This window comes from Carcharodon carcharias, chromosome 3 (assembly GCF_017639515.1).
Source record: "Carcharodon carcharias isolate sCarCar2 chromosome 3, sCarCar2.pri, whole genome shotgun sequence".
Classification (NCBI taxonomy): domain Eukaryota; kingdom Metazoa; phylum Chordata; class Chondrichthyes; order Lamniformes; family Lamnidae; genus Carcharodon; species Carcharodon carcharias.
In genome coordinates, this window is record NC_054469.1 from 204,986,203 (window position 1) to 205,005,578 (window position 19,376).

At 43.7% G+C, this 19,376-nt stretch overlaps 1 protein-coding gene across 6 annotated transcripts in view; it reads left to right on the forward strand.

Moving 5' to 3' along the window:
• The first annotated feature begins 888 nt into the window (after positions 1 to 888).
• The window catches only part of LOC121275928 (E3 ubiquitin-protein ligase znrf2-like), a 189,933-nt gene continuing 171,445 nt past the window's right edge, over positions 889 to 19,376 (forward strand). For 2 of the 6 annotated variants that reach the window (XM_041183785.1, XM_041183788.1), the window contains exon 1: positions 889 to 2,034. In XM_041183785.1, coding sequence (XP_041039719.1) covers positions 1,626 to 2,034 — 409 coding nt within the window. In that variant the 5' untranslated portion in view covers positions 889 to 1,625. The remainder of the gene's footprint in view (positions 2,035 to 19,376) is intronic. The other 4 variants (XM_041183789.1, XM_041183787.1, XM_041183784.1 and 1 more) reach the window with 4 other exon arrangements.

Below are 19,376 nucleotides of genomic sequence, written 5' to 3' on the forward strand. Positions count from 1 at the left end.
CTGGCTTTAGTCCAATTAAGACACACCCACAGACTAAACTTCTATTTTAAAAGAAAATATTTTCCAATAATATATACATTAATAGCTTCATGACAGATATCTCTATGCATTGTTCCACGTCTCTCTCATTGTTATTGTATGATCCCTCTGTATAGTGATTCATGTCTCTCTCATTGTCACTGTGATGTCTCTGTGACTCCCTCTTTGTTACTCTGTGATCTCTCTGCATATGGTTCCATGTCTCACTCTCATTTTTACTCTGATTTTTCTGTCTAGTATTACATATCCACCCCTCATTATGACTCTCTGATCTCTGTGTATTGTTCCATATCTCTCTCATTGTTACTGCGTGATTTCCAAGTGTATTGTTCCACGTCTCCCTTTGTAACTATAATCTCTCTTTGCATTGTTCCATATCTCTCTCCCTCACTGTTACTGCGTGACCTCTCTATGTATTCTTCCATGTATGTTTCTCATTGTTACTGTGTGTTCTCTGTCTAGTATTATATGTCCATCCCTCATTGTTACTCTGTAATCTCCTTTTGTATTGTTCCATATCTCTCATTGTTACTGTATGATCTCTCTGTCTATTGGTCGATATCTCCCTCATTGTAACTCTCTGATTTCTCTATTATTCCAAGTCTCCTTTATTGTTACTATGATCTGTCTTTGTAGTGTTCCATGCCTTTCTCTCATTGCTACTGTGCGATCTCTCTGTGTATTGTTCCAGGTCTCACTCATTGTTGATATGTGACCTCTGTGTATTGTTTCATTTCTCTCATTATTACTGTGTGATCCTCTTTGTGTATTGTTATATTTCTCTCGCATTGTTCCTGTCTGATCTCTGTGTATTGTTCCATCTCTCTCTCTCTCTCATTGTTACTGTGTGATCTCTTCCTCCTGTTTGTGACGTGCCTTGACGCTAGGAAGGGGGGCAGTCAGTCAGTCAGTCATTGAGTAAGTCTCCTTCTGTGTTGTGTGTCTCGGTGTTCATGTGGCCGTCCTCTTGACTTTAATGATGTGTGCGAGTCGGCGTTGGCGTGTTCCCCTGTCGGGGAGGGAGCGAGGTGCTCCCCGAGCGTGAGGAAGGGAAAGGGGATCGTTAACGCCAAGGAAAGCAACAGCTCACTTTTTGTTCTTGCCATGCTCTTGGTTTAGCCGGCGATGGCGGAGGCAGCTGGGCAGCAGCAGCCCAGAAGACCGGCGGCAGGAGGTGAATCAGGAGCCGGGCCAGCACGGCACTCACCCTGGCTACAGGACAGCCGTCCCCTGGGCACTTTCTAAACCTTCTCCCACCCTCCCAGGAACGGGCTGGGCAAACTGCGGTTCACTCTTGTGTCTCTTTGTTGGGATCTTTATCTTCTTTACCTACACTCACATCTAAGTGTTCTGTGCTCTTTTATTAACATCTACCAGACATGGGCAGCTATTGAGAGACCTCGCCTGGTTATTTATTCGGTGGATTCAAGAGAAAAATTGGGAACGTCTTTTTTTTTGGGGGGGGGGGGGTGGTGGGGGAGAAAACAAGGAGCCAGACGTAGAAAGTGGATCAGAAGTTTGCTGGAGAGCCGGGACTGACTGCAAAGGGCCATTCCTACCCCTGCCTTGACCTCCAGTTGCCCCCTATGGGGGCTAAGCAGAGCAGCCCGGCTCCGAACGGGCGGACACGGGCTTACTCGGGCTCGGATTTACCCTCCACCACCGCCAGCAGCAACGGGAGCAGCCGCTCGGTGGCCGCTTCGAGCGGCTCGAGGCAGGGCTCAGGGTCCGGGGCGGCCACCGGCAGCAGCACGCTGGCCAGCGGCCGCATGCACTTGGTGGCCCAGCCCGCCGGTGGCCCCCGGTCGATGGCCAGCGGCAGCCGGAACCAGTCGCTCAACATCCCCAACAGCGGAGGCACGTACAGCAGCTCGCAGGAGGAGTCCGAGGGCAGCACCCCGGAGGAGAGCACGGGAGAGCGGCCAGGAGGTCAGCCAGCCCCCCGCTTACTCATCGGATCCCTCCCCGCTCACCTGTCCCCTCACTTATTTGGAGGTAAGAGACACTCTGGGCTTTGGAACATTGGAAAGGGGCGGACAGGCTGGCTACTTGTAAGACATGGTGCAGATGTGGTTTTACCTGGAAGAGGGGGAGGGGGGGAGGGGGGCAGGATAAAGGATTGGAGCCACTGAGCCTCTAACTTAGCTCCGAGTCTCTGACCTGAGCCGGAGTTCCCATTGATAAAACAAACAGCTCGGGTCAGATTCAGGCGCGGATCCAATTTACCCCGTGTCCAATCTCCCACTGAACTGTCTCCACAACCCAACTGTACACAGATATCTCTCCTTCCTTTTCGTGTTGAAATGTAGTGAGAGGGAAGTTCCACAGATTAGTGAGACCCCCCAGCCCCAGCCGTTTCATCATGACTTCCTGCCACCTGTACTATGAATATCTGGGGTTTTTGGTTCGGTCCATTCCTCTCTCATTTCGTGTTCCTGGGGCAGAGTGGCATTCTGTATATTGTGTGTTTTTGTGCGTGTTTGCTCTCCTTGATCCGGAAGGTAAATCATTCTTTCAGAATAGCACCCAGTCCCCAAGCATCATGTTCCGCAGAGACTTGGCATTCCCATCGATTTCACCCAGCAGAGCCCCATTACAAATGTCTTTTTGTTCTGTTTATTTACACCTGTGTTTTCAAAACATATCTTTGTCCCGCTGTGGTTGACTGTTAACAGGTTATAGAGGGAGATTGTTCTTAGGAACAGCAATAACAATGGGAGATTTCCATTGCTGACACTTGCATTTATTGCTCTATACATTGTTATTTGCTCAAGTGTCGGCCCCTGATTAGATTATTAAACAACTTGCACCGCTTTGGTGCTCCATATTTCTGTCAGAACTTCAACCGAACCCACTCCAGTGAACCCGCAAACATAAAGGCGGTGCGATGTGATTATTGAGTTTGACATCACAAAGTAGTGCACATAGTCAAACCCTCCTGAGATTTGTTTAGGGCGCTGAATCTGAAATGCCGATCTCAGTTCACCAATATGCTGTCCCATTAACTTACCTCTGTCGCCTCCTGTTATTCAGAGGCGTGTAGTGTATAATTAGTGAATCTCTCGTTGTTCTAATCTGTCCCTTGCGTGGGGGGAAAAAAAGAGAATCATGCTGCAGCCTGTCCTCTGGAAGGGTTTTGCCTGGTTTGAGTTGACTTACTTTGAATACGGATGAGAACGAAAGTTTATTTGAATGAAGCCACCTTGTTGGCACACAGCCTTTTGACAGCTTTTTCGGGGTGTGTAGTTGATTCCTCCATTTTAAGGATCGAGATTTTTAAATCGCTCAAAGCCCATTCATTTGCACAGAGTTAAAGTCAGACCCAAGGTTATTTTCTCCTTTCCCTCAGGTCATTGGGCCATTCCCTGTGAGAGTGCAGGAGGGTATCATTCCCGGTCTAGAGTACATGAGGGTAACAGGCCCAGCCCAGAGTTCAGGACTGTAACCTGTCCAGGCAACTTGCTTCCAGACTCTTTCCTGCCCGTGTGGGGTTGAGAAGCTGGTTACTGGGAGGTGTGATTCTACGTCTATTGTTATGATGCTTTCTGTGGGGAAGTGCTTGACCTCCGATCAACACCTCCTCTCAGTAGCGTACCCAAGATCAATTAAACATCAATTTGGACTATTCCAGACACCACTGTGGTAGTTCTTGAATGTTTTCTGCTCATTACATTGCACCCACTCCGGTGTCTAAATTATTTGCGTAGTTATTGTCTCGCCATGTGATATGGTAAGTGGTTAGGATGAGTTCAGTGTTTACACACCTACATAATTTATAATTGGGTAAGAAGGGTGAATGAGAAATAAGAATTTTAAGACCTGATTATACACACTACTGAAAACATATCAGTCCTGTGATTTTCACAAAATATTTTATCTTTGTGTTTCCGGCTAAATTCCCCCTTCCCCATCCCCATTCCCCATTCCCCATTATTCTCTCTGATGACATTAAGCTTCTCCGGTGGTGGGTAGCTATGTTGTGCCGTCCACAACATAGGAGAGGATTTGGAAGTGCCACTGTGGACCAAACATTCGTTTTTTTTCCACACCCAGTGTCTTTTTACATGCATGTGACTAATTTTTACACTTAAATTGGAAGTAAAGTAAATTAGTTTAAAAGAGATGCCTTTAAGCACAGTAGTGCAGTGGTTATGTTACTGGATTAGTTACTGGACCCAGAGAACATGAGCCAAATCCCATCATGGCAGTTTGAATATTTGACTTCAGTTTAAAAACAAATGTGGAAGTAAAAAGCTAGAATTAGTAAAGTGATCATTAAGTTCCTTATCCTCTCTTCTTGGAGCCAAGTCTCTGTTATTGCTTATTGTTGTAAAAAGCCACTGGTTCACTGATGCCCGTTTGGAAAAAAACTGCCATCCTTACTTGGTCTGACCATGAATGATTCCAGTGCCACACCAATATTGTTGTCTATTAACTGCCCTCTGAAGTGCCCTAAAGAGCCACATAACATTAAATGCGGACTTTGCCAGTGACAATTGCTGAGAATTAATTGAAAGAAAAATCAACTCAGAGTTCTATGTTGGACAAAAAATGTTTAGCTCTTTGGTTTTACCTCATGGTAAAAACTGGTGCAAGGACATCAAGTTGGTCACTATCTTGCAAGTTCGATGTATTTGCTTGGGTTGTAATATACACCGCTGCAGTTGTTTCCTCATTTTCCTAGCTATTCATCAGTTATTTGCAAAGCTACTTTTTTCACCTCTTGGCTTTCCTACTGTAAAGAGTTGCCTGCTCAAAAGATAGGAATGAATTTATTCAGCAATCCAACATGTCCTGCAGTCCTCTCCTGGGAGAGGCTATCAGAACAATCCAATATTTCAATCTGTTCAGCTTCTTGCTGTAAAAGTCAGACAGGAATGATGACCACATTAGTCTCTTAGTTGGGCTGACTTTGACAATCAAACTCTATTTTAGGGACTGGTCTAAGGGCAGGGGAATTCCACTGCTCTGCTGTAAACTATAGGGGACTGTTGGATGAGGAAGTTACAGCTCTACAAGTGATAAGTGAGTCTAGTTTAAAAAAAGAAGCTGTGTTTAAAAGGGGAAAAGTCTACTTAAAGAAAGGCTTCTGTGAATACTTTCCACTTGGGAAATTTGTAAGGCTGTTTCCATTATATCACTGGTTTCAAATATTCCATTGATGTGCTTTTATTTGCGTTGTTTTCATTTCATCACAGAGTCTTAAACTGACAAAAATGAACTTTGTCAGGCACTTTTAATGAAGGTACACTTTAGTGAAGTGCCAAATGATTCTCTTATCAGAGTTACTGTAATAAATATAAATCTGACCTGAAGTTCAAAAATAATGTGTTAATAAAACACAGTGCTATGTAGTGTCTTCGGTTTTTTAACCCTCACTGTCCAAAACCAAAATTTTTCATGATGATTAGAATCCATATTTCTAGTACAATATGATGTTGATGATACAACAGCTGTTGCTTACATTTTTTTAAAAGCTATCTAATAGCTTCAATATAATGACCATACCAAATAAGAGGATTTTGATTTGAATTAGGTGACTACTATATTTTGACTGTGCTTCACAGTATTTCAGATTTGTAACTACTTGCTGACATGGCACAGTCTATTGATATATATATATATATATATATATATATGCTGAAGAATTCTCAATACAAGGAGCTATTGTGGTTCTGTGAATATTTCTAATAGTTGTTTGACAGCTGTTGAAAATGATAAGCAAACCCTTGTGTACTGACATATGCCCTGCGGCAATGGGATATGGGGTCAGTCACGAGTTGTTGCCAGCTTTCAGCTGGCCTGTCTGCTAGTAAACACTGAATGGAGGCTGGGCACTTTTTAAAAAATTCATTCCCTGCGATGTGGCATCACTGGCTAGGCCAGCATTTATTGCTCATACCTAATTGCCCTTGAGAAGGTGGTGGTGAGCTGCCTTCTTGAACCGCTGCAGTCCATGTGATGTAGGTACACCCACAGTGCTGTTAGGGAGGGAATTCCAGGATTTTGCCCCAGCAACGGTGAAGGAATGGCGCTATATTTCCAAATCAGGATGGTAAGTGGCTTGGAGGGGAGTGTTCCCATGTGTCTGTTGCCCTTGTCCTTCTAGATGGTAATGGTTGTATGTTTGGAAGGTGCTGTCAAAGGAGGCTTGGTGAGCTATAAAGGGAAATGCTTAAGTTTTGCCACACTTTTGTATTTCCAGGCAGCTTGTTTTTCCAGTATTCATTGTCAGAATGTGAACTTTGTTGGCAAGGTAGGCACGTATTGCCCATTCCTGGTTGCCTTTGGGAATAGGTTGGTGATTTATAAGCATCACTATTAGTGCATGGTTATAAGTAATGAATGGTGCAAGGGAACTAAAAGGGAGAATACTGTATTGGGGCCGGAATATAATGGTAATAACAGACAGCTGGCTCAAAGAAGGAACAATAGAGAAATTAATGGCCCAGATCTTCCCGTCAGTGGCAGGGCTATGGCATACACTGCTGATTGCATTTTAAATTGCATGCTTACCTTTCTCGTCAGCCAGAGCGGGAACTGCCTCTCCCACCTGCAGCATGGATTCATTGTCGAGGAGAAAAACCTGGTCTAGCAGTGACGCAAGGTTGAAGCAAAACCGTGCCCCTTTGTCATTATGAACTGAAAGCACGTCTCTTGAGGTCTGCCTTCAGTTCAGTGTTTCCAAGTGTTTTAAGGCTAATTTTTTAAATCAAATTTTCATTCTAGATCCCCCATCTGCATCGCTGCATGTATGCATGCTGGGAACAGAACTAAGTAAATCAGTGCCAAAAAAAACTAAGCACGTCCCAGGCAAACAGAATAAGTTTACACACTAACAGGTCTGGTGGGGGTTCCTACGGAGCCATTTCTGGCATACTCCAAGTTCGGAGTTCCAGCATAAATTGGTTCCCCAGAATTTTACTGCAGCCCTCAATAGCGGTGAATTTGCTGCTGTTGGGACCAGAAGATTTGTGCCATTATTCCTGGTTACAAAGTATCAAAAAAAACAGGAGGGGAGAGGCGGCAGTATTAAACAAATAAACTTTTATAGAATTGGAGAAGAATGATGTATTTGAGAAGCTAAAGAGAGAATCTATTTGGTTAGTATTAAGAAATAATGGAGGAGCCATTGTGCCACTGGGTGTACACTATAGGCCACCAAATAGTGGGAAATAGATGGTGAAGCAAAGTTGCAAATCACAGAAAGATGCACAAACTACAGAGTAGTAATAATGGGGAATTTCAATTCTCCTAAAATCGACACAGAAATGAGCTCAGAAATGAGCTGTGGCTCAGTTGGGAGGGCAGTTCCTTCTAAGTCAGAAGATTGTGGATTCAAGTCCCACTCTAGAGCTTGAGCACAAAAATCAAGGCTGACATTCCAAGGCTGTACTCAAGATGTAAAAACAAAAAAACTGTGGATGCTGGAAATCCAAAACAAAAACAGAATTACCTGGAAAAACTCAGCAGGTCTGGCAGCATCGGTGGAGAAGAAAAGAGTTGACGTTTCGAGTCTTCATGACCCTTCGACAGAACTTGAGTTCGAGTCCAAGAAAGAGTTGAAATATAAGCTGGTTTAAGGTGTGTGTGTGGGGGGGTGGAGAGATAGAGAGACAGAGAGGTTGAGGGGTGTGTGGTTGTAGGGACAAACAAGCAGTGATAGAAGCAAAACAAAAACAGAATTACCTGGAAAAACTCAGCAGGTCTGGCAGCATCGGCGGAGAAGAAAAGAGTTGATGTTTCGAGTCCTCATGACCCTTCGACAGAACTTGCGTTCGAGTCCAAGAAAGAGTTGAAATAAGCAGATCATCAAAAGATGTCAACGACAATAGTACAATAGAACACATAGGTGTTAAAGTTAAAGTTGGTGATATTATCTAAACGAATGTGCTAATTAAGAATGGATGGTAGGGCACTCAAGGTATAGCTTTAGTGGGGGGTTTTTTTTTATATAATGGAAATAGGTGGGAAAAGGAAAATCTTTATAATTTATTGGAAAAAAAAAGGGAAGTGGGAAACAGAAAGGGGGTGGGGATGGGGGAGGGAGCTCACGATCTAAAGTTGTTGAATTCAATATTCAGTCCGGAAGGCTGTAAAGTCCCTAGTCGGAAGATGAGGTGTTGTTCCTCCAGTTTGCGTTGGGCTTCACTGGAACAATGCAGCAAGCCAAGGACAGACATGTGGGCAAGAGAGCAGGGTGGAGTGTTAAAATGGCAAGCGACAGGGAGGTTTGAGTCATTCTTGCGGACAGACCGCAGGTGTTCTGCAAAGCGGTCGCCCAGTTTATGTTTGGTCTCTCCAATGTAGAGGAGACCACATTGGGAGCAACGAATGCAGTAGACTAAGTTGGGGGAAATGCAAGTGAAATGCTGCTTCACTTGAAAGGAGTGTTTGGGTCCTTGGACGGTGAGGAGAGAGGAAGTGAAGGGGCAGGTGTTGTATCTTTTGCGTGGGCATGGGGTGGTGCCATAGGAGGGGGTTGAGGAGTAGGGGGTGATGGAGGAGTGGACCAGGGTGTCCCGGAGGGAGCGATCCCTACGGAATGCCGATAAGGAGGGTGAAGGGAAGATGTGTTTGGTGGTGGCATCATGCTGGAGTTGGCGGAAATGGCGGAGGATGATCCTTTGAATGCGGAGGCTGGTGGGGTGGTAAGTGAGGACAAGGGGGACCCTATCATGTTTCTGGGAGGGAGGAGAAGGCGTGAGGGCGGATGCGCGGGAGATGGGCCGGACACGGTTGAGGGCCCTGTCAATGACCGTGGGTGGAAAAACTCGGTTAAGGAAGAAGGAGGACATGTCAGAGGAACTGTTTTTGAATGTAGCATCATCGGAACAGATGCGACGGAGGCGAAGGAACTGAGAGAATGGGATGGAGTCCTTACAGGAAGCGGGGTGTGAGGAGCTGTAGTCGAGATAGCTGTGGGAGTCGGTGGGTTTGTAATGGATATTGGTGGACAGTCTATCATCAGAGATTGAGACAGAGAGGTCAAGGAAGGGAAGGGAAGTGTCAGAGATGGACCACGTGAAAATGATGGAGGGGTGGAGATTGGAAGCAAAATTAATAAATTTTTCCAAGTCCTGACGAGAGCATGAAGCGGCACCGAAGTAATCATCGATATACCGGAGAAAGAGTTGTGGAAGGGGGCCGGAGTAGGACTGCAACAAGGAATGTTCCACATACCCCATAAATATAGTCTGTCTCTCTATCTCTCTGCCCCCCACACACACACCTTAAACCAGCTTATATTTCAACTCTTTCTTGGACTCGAACTCAAGTTCTGTCGAAGGGTCATGAGGACTCGAAAGGTCAACTTTTTTCTTCTCCGCCGATGCTGCCAGACCTGCTGAGTTTTTCCAGGTAATTCTGTTTTTGTTTTGTACTCAAGATGTGCTGTATTGTCTGCAGTGTCGTCTTTCAGAGCAGACGTTAATCATTTGCCTTCTCAAGTGGCCATAAAAAAAAGACGTGGCAACATTTCGAAGAAGAGCAAGGGGTGTTATCCCTATTGCTCTGGCTTTGGGACATCTGGTGATCATGAAAGGCACTATATAAATGCAAGTCTTCTCATTTTAAACTGGAATAATGAAAGTGTAAAGGGCAAAGAGCAGGAGGAATTTGTAAAACATGTACGAGATAACTTCCTTGATCAGTGTGTTTGAAGTCCAATAAGGAAGAAAATGGTGCTGGATCTACTTCTGTGATTGAAATGAGGCAAATGGAGATTGCTTCATTAGGAGAGCATTTGGGGAACAGGGATCAGAGCATATCAGGTTTAGAATGGTTATGGAAAAGTACAGAGTACAATCAAGTTTAAAAATACTGAACTGGAGGAGGGCTGAGTTCAGTGAGTGGAAAAGGGATTTGACTCATAGTTTGGAATCAATAATTGCTAGGCAAAACAGTAACTGAACAACAAGAAGTCTTCAAAGAATAAATGGTTCAGGTACAGAGTAGACACATTCTTATGATGGGAAAAGGAATGGCATTTAAAGCTAGAGCACCCTGGATGGTTAAAAATATCAAAGTTAAATTGAGACAGAGAAATAAGGCTTATGACAATTGTAAGGCTCACAATACAGTACAGAACCAAGCTGAATACGGAAGGTATAGTGGCAATCTTAAAAAAAGGAACAAGGGGAAAAGAAAGAGTATGAGAATAGATTCACAGCTAGCATAAAAGGGAACCCAAAAGCCCCCTATAAACATAGCATACGTGGTAAAAGGATAATCAAAAGAAGGGTGGGGCTGATTTAGCAAATAAGATCACCTTGTGGAAGCAGAGGGCATGACTGAGGTACTAACTGAATACTTTGCATTTCTGTTCACTAGAGAAAGGAATTCTGCCAATGAAGCAGTAAAAGAGGAGGCAGTAATGATATTGGAGAGGATAACGATAAAGAAAATGTACCTAAAAGGTTAGCAGTTCTCAAGGTAGAAAAGTCACCTGATCCAGCTGGTAAGCATCTCAGGTTAGAGGGAAGTATGGGTGGAAATTGTGGAAGCTCTGGGCACAATCTTCCAATCCTCCTTGGATATGGAGTTAGTGCCAGAGAACTGCAAATTTTACACCTGTTTTTAAAAAGCTGGAAGAGATGGACAAACTCGACAACTGCAGAACAGTCGGACTACTTTGGCGAAGGGAAACTTTTAAGAGACAATAATTTGGGACAAATTAATTGACGTGGAAAATGTGGGCCAATAGTTGAAAGTCAGGATTCTTTTGTTAAAGACAAATTGTGCTTGACTAACTTGATTGAGTTTTTTGATGAAGTAGTGGAGAATGTTAGTGAGGGTAGTGTGGTTGATGATGTATATATAGACTTTAAAAAGATATTTGGCAAAATAGCCCAGGATAGACTTGATAGCAAAGTTAAAAGCTATGGGATTAAAGCAACACTGCCAGCATGGATGCATAATTGGTTAATGGTGTAAGCAGAGCGTAGTAACGAATGGTTGTTTTTCAGACTGAAGGGAAGTGGAGATCGCCAGGGGTCAGTAATGGGACCAATGCTCTGTTTGATCCTGCTCCTTCAGGTACCGTGCCCCAAGTGGGCATTGGTGACCGTGGACTTCCACTGGATTGCTCCATGAACATAGTTGGCAAAGCACTGCAGTGGTTTGCTGTTGCCTTCTGCCACTGGTAATCCAGAGACCCAGGGGAAGGCTCTAGGGACCTGGGTTCGAATCCCACCACAGCAGATGGTGAAATTTGCTGCAATAAAAATCTGGAATTAAAAGTTTGTTGATGACCATAAAACCATTGTCGATTGTCGTAACAACCCATCTGGTTCACTAATGCCCTTTAGGGAAGGAAATCTGTTTTTACCAGACCTTACCTGATCTGGCCTACGTGTGACTCCATACCCACAGCAATGTGGTTGACTCTTAAAGGCCCTCTGAACAGGTGCAATTAAGGATGGGCAATAAAGGCTGGCCTAGCCCACATCCCATGAATGAGTAAAAAAGAATATGGCTGACCAGGAAACTCTCCTGCTCTTACTGCCTGCCATCAGGCATACCAGAAGGATTTACAGGCTGATAATAAACCTGTTTGGCCATGTTATGAATGCACCTTTTGTGGCAATCAAGTCCTGGACTTGAACTTGGAACTTCTGGTCCTGTGGTAGGGATGCTACCACTGCACCTTAAGACCTCCACTATGTTTGATATACACATCAATGACCTGTGCATGGGTATATATTGCATAATTTCAAAGTTTTCAGATGATATGAAATGTAGTAGTAAATGTAATCAGATATGTAGTAAGCAATGAGGAGGATAGCAAAAACTTTCAGGAGAACATAGATTAGTGAAACGAGCAAGTGACATGTAATACAGATAAGTGTGGAGTGATGCATTTTCATTGGATGAATGAAGAGAGCTGATATAAGCTAAATGGTACAACCTTAGAAGTGGCGTTGGAACGTAAGAGACCTGGGGTGTACACAAAAGTCTTTGAAGGTGGTAGAACAAGTTGAGAAGTTAAAACCACATTGAATTCTTGTTTTTATTACCGGAAGAATAGAGTACAAAAGCAAGGATGTTATGCTAAACCTTTATAAAATACTGGTTATGCCTTAGCTGGATGGAGCATCATGTTCATTTCTAAGTATCTCACTTTAGGAAGGATTTGAAGAGAGAGCAGAAGAAGACTAAGTAGCTGGGGTTGTTCTACTTAGTGCAGCGAAGGTAAAGAAGAGATTGCTAGAGGCGTTCAAAATCATGAATGGCTTTGATAGTAAATAAAGAGAATCTGTTTCTAGCAGCATAAGGGTTGCTAACAAGAGGATACAGATTTGAAGTGATTGGGAAAAGAGCCAGAGGTGACATGAGGAAACATTTTTTTACGTGGTGAATTGTTATGATCTGAAATGCATTGTCAGAAAGTTTGGTGAAAGCAGATTCAAGAGTAACATTCAAAAGATAATTAGATAAAAACATGGAGGGGCAACATTTACGGGGCTATGGGGAAAGGCCAAAGGAGTGGGATTAATTGGCTGGCTCTGACAAAGAGCTGGCACAGGCAAGATGGGCCAGTGCCGTCCTCCTGTGTTGTAGCATCCTATCATTTTGTGATTCCGTGATTAGTTTGAAAAATATCAGGGCCAGAATTTTTCGCTTGGCATGCGCCCAACACGCTAGAGCGTAAAATGATGCACGATGATGTCGGGCGAGTGCCCCTATGTCATCGCGCACTCGCGATATTCCGTTTGGCGGGCGCCCACAGGAGTTGGCAGCATGCCCGCCAACAATTAAGCAGCCTACTAAGGCCCTTCAGTAGCTAATTGATTGGAATTTTTGCTGCCTGTCCAACCTTTTAGTTGGTGGGTGGGCAGAAAGGCCAAGCTGCCTTTGCATTTTTGGCAAAATCTCATCCACAGGCGGGATGAGGTTTCGAACAGTGATTTAAAAAAAAAACTTTTTACACTCCTATTTAACGTGTCCCCTGCTCATATGGCTGGGGACATGTTTTCATTATTTTAAAAATCTTTATTGATAAAAATCTTCATCTCCCTGTGCCTCAGGGAGCTTTCACTGCGTGCATGCACAAACTTCAGCGCTCGCCCTCCTTCCGCCCTTACCCCAGCAGCGTGTGTTTCACATTAGCTGCCCGTTAATTGGCCCACCAGTGTGATATCGTGGCCGGGGCCCGATTGCGGGCAACAGTCGGTTTCCTAGCCACTCCTGGGCCCCCCCACCGCGCCTGAAGAGGACAAAATTCTGCCCCAGTGAATTTTCATTGATAGAGTGAGCACATGATAATTCTTGGTCAGATCAAGAGCTCCAAGATCATTTTTAAGTAATTAGAATGATTACTACTAATTCTGCATAACCTCAATTGTTTCGTTGTAATGATTAATTTTCTTTTACCTGCTCCATAGAATGAATGTTAACAGGCTGTGCAAACACAGAGGCATTACTGTTGCACACAGTTCTGTTCTCTTCTCAGATGTATTCTCTTGCAACTGCAGTGTAATCAGGGATTGGGGGCCTAATTAATTTGCCCCTACTCCCTTTATCCTTCCTCAAACCTATTAGCTAGCAAAACATCTATTGTTGTCCCACCCAAGACCAGCCAGCTCACTATGGCTCATTGGAATACACTAACAGGAGTAGACCATTCAGGTGCTCAACTCTGTTCTGCCATTCAATTAGATCACAGTTGATTAGTATCTTAACTCCATTTGCCCACTTGGTTCCATATCCTGCAATGCTCTTGCCTAACAAAAATCTTATCCATCTCAATTTTGAAATTTTCAGTTGATCTAGCCTCGACATCTTTTTGTGGGAGAATATTCCGGATTTCCACTACCCTTTGTGTGGAGAAATCCTTCCTGACATCACCCCTGTAAGGTCAGCACCCCACCCCCCCCCCCACCCCCGCTCTAGATTATCACCCCTTTATTATCTATATTTAAGGGAATGCAAGGCCAGTATATGCAACTTTGCCTCATAGTTTATCATTCTGACGAATCTGCACTGCACCTACTGCAAGGACAATATATCCTTCCTGAGCTGTGGTGCCTAGAACCGACTGCATTCCTCTGCATGGGGCCTGACCAGAGCTTTTTAGCAAGGGTTTTAATACATAAACTTAAATGCCAAAACTTTTCTAACCAATTGCCTTAAACCCTCATGAAAGTTCGTTTTGAAGGCACTTTATTTGTATTGTGCAGCAGTGAGTTGAGCAGACAGCCCAGCCAAGGACACAAACTGCTATTAATTACAAAACAAAAACAGAATTACCTGGAAAAACTCAGCAGGTCTGGCAGCATCGGCAGAGAAGAAAAGAGTTGACGTTTCGAGTCCTCATGACCCTTCGACAGAACTTGTTTTTCTCCGCCGATGCTGCCAGACCTGCTGAGTTTTTCCAGGTAATTCTGTTTTTGTTTTGGATTTCCAGCATCTGCAGTTTTTTTGTTTTTATAACTGCTATTAATTCCCTGCTCTGTGAACAACATGGGGGAGTGTTGTACTGTGTTAAGTTTTGGATCTTTACATTTGGCAGTTGGACTTATTTGAAGGCGGCAAGCATGGCAGTGGCTGTCTTGCGAGTAACTTGCTCAGCGACATCGAGTGACTCAGTTGGCTGCAGCAAGACTCATTACACTGCAACCAGGAAATAAAGCGCCTGCCTTCCTGCAGCAGTGAAAACATGCTCAGAGATATGTGCTCTTAATGCTTTCTGTCGTGACTTGTCTCTAGGTTTTTTCTTTGCCTCAGTTGTTTTTTGCGCATGTCTGAGTCAGTCGTTTTAGTTTGCCTGGCTGTGCAGTTCGTTGGCAGGTGTTTTGCACGTTCATGTGTTCGATGCACTCGCTCCTTTGTTCTCTGGGCATGCACCACAAAGCATTTTTAAAAGCCCGGCTGCGGTGTGCTGCGTGTTTAGTGTACTGAATGCTGCCCCAGACACTGTATTAATTTGTGGTATAGTAGAGTGTATAACCCTGTGCAAAAAAAACCCCATTAATTAAAATTGAAATTCTGTCTCCATAAAAGTGCATTAACACTTTTGATACTGTCTTGTTTTAATATATCAAACCTAGAACGCTGTTAAAATTGTTTCGACATCTGTATTTTTAAGAAAGATATTTTATCTTGCCAGGGATGGCAGTGATAAATAACAATTGACAGGTGTAAGATAGTGCCTGGGCAAAACAGTATACAGTCAACTATTGGGTTGGAAGTATGTTATTTTTTCCAAGATTTCTTTAACCTTGTTCAAGTCTGGAATAAAGCCAGGGAGAAACGCTGAACTTCACAACTGTAGCTCAAGAGGTTCAATTGATAGCAAAGAGCAGAATAGGTCCTCAAATATTTTTTTCATTTGAAATTTTGTCCTTCCAATTTTCTATCCTCTCCCCCCCCCCCCCCACCCCCAGAAAATATTGATTTATGATGCAGGCTCACACTATTAACAAATTTTAGCTCTTCATTAGGTATTTTTAACAACTGAACGTCATTGATATTTTTATTTAAGTGGAGACCATGACCCTTGTGATCAGGAGTTAACACTTTTGATACTGTCTTGTTTTAATATATCAAACCTAGAACGCTGTTAAAATTGTTTCGACATCTGTATTTTTAAGAAAGATATTTTATCTTGCCAAGGATGGCAGTGATAAATAACAATTGACAGGTGTAAGATAGTGCCTGGGCAAAACAGTATGCAGTCAGCTATTGGGTTGGAAGCTATGTTATTTTTTCCAAGATTTCTTTAACCTTGTTCAAGTCTGGAATAAAGCCAGGGAGAAACTGGCCAATAGACTAACATGACCTAGTGAGGGTAGCAATTCAACCCCTTGTGAACTTTGGATGCTGTAATCCTGCATGCATCTTTCTCTTACCTTCCAGAATGCAGAAAGATTAGCACATTAGATGAGGTCAATCAAGCTGACTTATTTTCCATGTAACATATGAACAAAGAGAAGAACAGTTTTCAGCAAAATTCAATTTAATATCTATTGCTCCTCATAACATTGAAAACAACATATTGCACAAACTTGGACCCTGAGCTGACTGGCAGCAACCTTCGGAAGGGAGATCACCCGCTTTGTGAGACAATTATAGCACATCAACTGTCACCCAACTATCACCCAACCATCACCTCAATCTCCAATCAGTTAATTGTATCCACAGTATTCCTTGTCTGCATGGTCCCCAATGGACCGAATTTTATACCTTAACCCATAATTGTTTTGCTTTATTTAAGCAATATTTATTTTTGGTTTCCATGGTACTATTCCAAGTAAAGCAGATGAGCTCACCTGATGTCCTGCCAAATATTTTTCTCTCAACAATCTTATCATTAATCTCGTTATGGTATGTGAGACCTCACTGTGGGTATTTCTTACAACAGTGACTACATTTCGTTAAGATACTTCATTGCCTATAAAGCATTTTGGAATGGCCCAAGGTTGTGAAAGGTACGGTATGAATTCAAGTTTTTTTCTTTCTATTTAACTGTGTCCTCTCAAGTTTGTATAAGTGGACACATTATGGAGACTCATGGGATGGCATTCGTAATTCCACAAGAGGCTTATCTGATACTATAGTAATACAAACACATTAAGTTATGGTCATTGCCTTGATTAACATGTACTTCTCACAAGTCTTCATAACGTGCTCTGTTTATATCATGCACCTAATAATTTGATAATTAATAAGAATGCAGTGGTTGTATTCCTGTGATGCACCAAAGATTAGGTTTCATAGTGCAACTATATATTCCTCTCATTATTCTTGGGACGCAACTAGAGGCCTGGCTTTTGAGGTTATCTTTGTGGATTTAGAATGTTTATACACCTTTGACATGCTGTTCATTCATTGTGTAATTTCAGTTTAGAATGTTTGCACTCTGAGTGTTCTTAATGTCGCATGTATTTGGAGTGCTTACACTCTGAATGTTCTTTTAGCTTGTTGCTAAGCCCATCTCCTTGATCTTGTTGGCAGAATCTTCTGCTTCCTTGGTAAGGGATCTGGATTCAGTAGCATGAGCACTCGCAGCTGGTCCAGGAGCACGCTTCTCTGAGGATTCAAACTAACTGATTTATAGTGCAGATATGTCTTCAGTATGCTGTTATGCAATGCGGCTTGGAACTTTTTTCACGCAAAATGTAATCTCTGAGACAAATTGATGCCGCTCCATGAACTATGAAAACTATGATTGAAATGATACAAGGTACAAAATAATATGAATCTGGGAGTAACCAAACATAAAAAATATCAGTTGATACATGGTGTATACATCAATAATGTGTACAGACTGATTTGTACCTCAAATCTATTTATATAACTGCCCCACAGCTCTCGATACCCATATCTAACAAAAGCCTATCAATCTGCATCATGATCTTTTCAACTGGCTCAGCATTTGCAGCCTTTGAGGGAGAGAATTCCAGCTTCCCACTACGCTTTGTGGGGAAAAAAAAGTGCCTCCTGATTACACTCCAGAATAGCTTAATTTTAATTTTAAGATTATGCCATCCAGTTCTTGATCCTCCAGTTAGAGAAAATAATTTCTCTGGGCAGAGTCATCCCAGTTTTGCACAAAGTGCAGTAGCAGGCAGGAAAAAAGCCATTTTACCTGCCTGCTGCAATGGTGGGTTTTCGTGCTGTATCATCCCATTCCCGCCTCATTAATTATGCAGCCACAGGAAACTTGCCATCTCACTGCTGGGCGGCCTCTGATTTGCCCGCCACACTGTTACGTCGCTGCTTCCTTACGCAGGGCATCATATTTAAACTGCAGCTGTGCGCACACTTCTCAATGTTTGCAGCCCAGGAGGGCACTGGTGAAGACATGGCCCCAAAAGCCAAGAGTGTAGCTCCCCAATTCAGTGATGCATCGCTGACACGCCTTCTGGACACTGTGGAGGCCTGCCACGATGACCTTTATACCCCCTCTGGCTGCAGGAGGGCCATCAGTCTCAACGCTCCGGCTTGGGAGGCAGTGGCAGAGGTGGTCAGTGCCAATGCTGCGTACAAGAGGTTAACCATCCGATGCAGAAACTAGATGAACGATCTCATCTGTGCTACCAGGGACAGGCAACCATCTTATCACTCTAAACTCACACACTCAGAAGCCATCACACATTCACTGCAATTTCACTCACTGCCAGCTTAAGACACATTGCCACTCACTCTCTCACACACCCCCTCACATCTCCATCTGGCCTCATCTCCTCTGGAGACTGCCTCCTTCGGCCTCACGATCTTGAGGATACTTGCACAGATCAACATGAGCCCCCACAGACACCATGCATTACCACCCCCCCCTCCGCTTCCCCAGTACAGCCCTTGCCCTGCAGCCTCTAGGGAAGATGACCTTTATACCCCCTCTGAGGCCCGAGGCTACTTCTGCTCCTTCAGCAAGCAAGCCCTAGCCCTGCAGTTGTTGAAAAGCCACCCCCACCTTATGGCTGGTCTGGTAGGTAGAGACCTGCCTTTGAGTCCCCCTAAAAGTGATGTGATGCTACCTGCGAAGCCTGGTGCTGATGACAGCGAGTGTTGTCCAAAGCAAGATAGGCAAACCTCAAAGTCCTGAGCAATGTGCAGCTTGCCAGATGCCTGTTGCTTATGTACAGTTGTGAAACACGTTGGTGTGCCTGGATGATCCAGCATGGGGAAATGATTCCAGTGAGTTGGGCTTATAATGAGATGCTAAAGTATTCAAGTTAGGTCCCCGACGTGATGTGGTGGGAAACATGACTGCCATTGACTGGTGGAGTGGATGATGGCAAACTGGTTTCACACAGCGTGAAACTGAATTTTGGCCTTCTCACTATATTGTCTCCTCCCTCCTCCCCCCCCCCCCCCCCCCCCCCCCCCCAACCGCACCCCCTGCTCGACACCCGCCATGACGCCTGATGCCAAGGGGGCTGGAAAATCCTAGTCTCTGTGTCTATCCTTTTATTTTAAAATTCTCGATTTGATCACTGCTCAATCATTTAAACTCGAGAAGATATGCAACATATTCTCATAATTTCTAACCGTTTGAAGCCTGGTATCACTGGTGAGTCTGTTTAAAAATAAAAACAGGTATCCTGCAGGTCATTATATCTTTCCTGAGGTTTAATGCTCAGAACTGAATGCAGTACGACAGATGGGGTCCAACTAAGACTTAAATAATTGAAGCAGCACTTCCCCTGTTTTGCATTCTGACTCCCTTTTGAGGCAATGACCAACATTTCATTCACCTTTTTGATTTCCTTTTGTTCCTGTCAGCTAGAGTTTAGTGATTTATGTACACGGAGACCAAAATTTCATTTATCCTCCACATTAATAAACTACTGTAATTTGTCTGCCTGTGACCCAAAGTGGATGTCCTCATA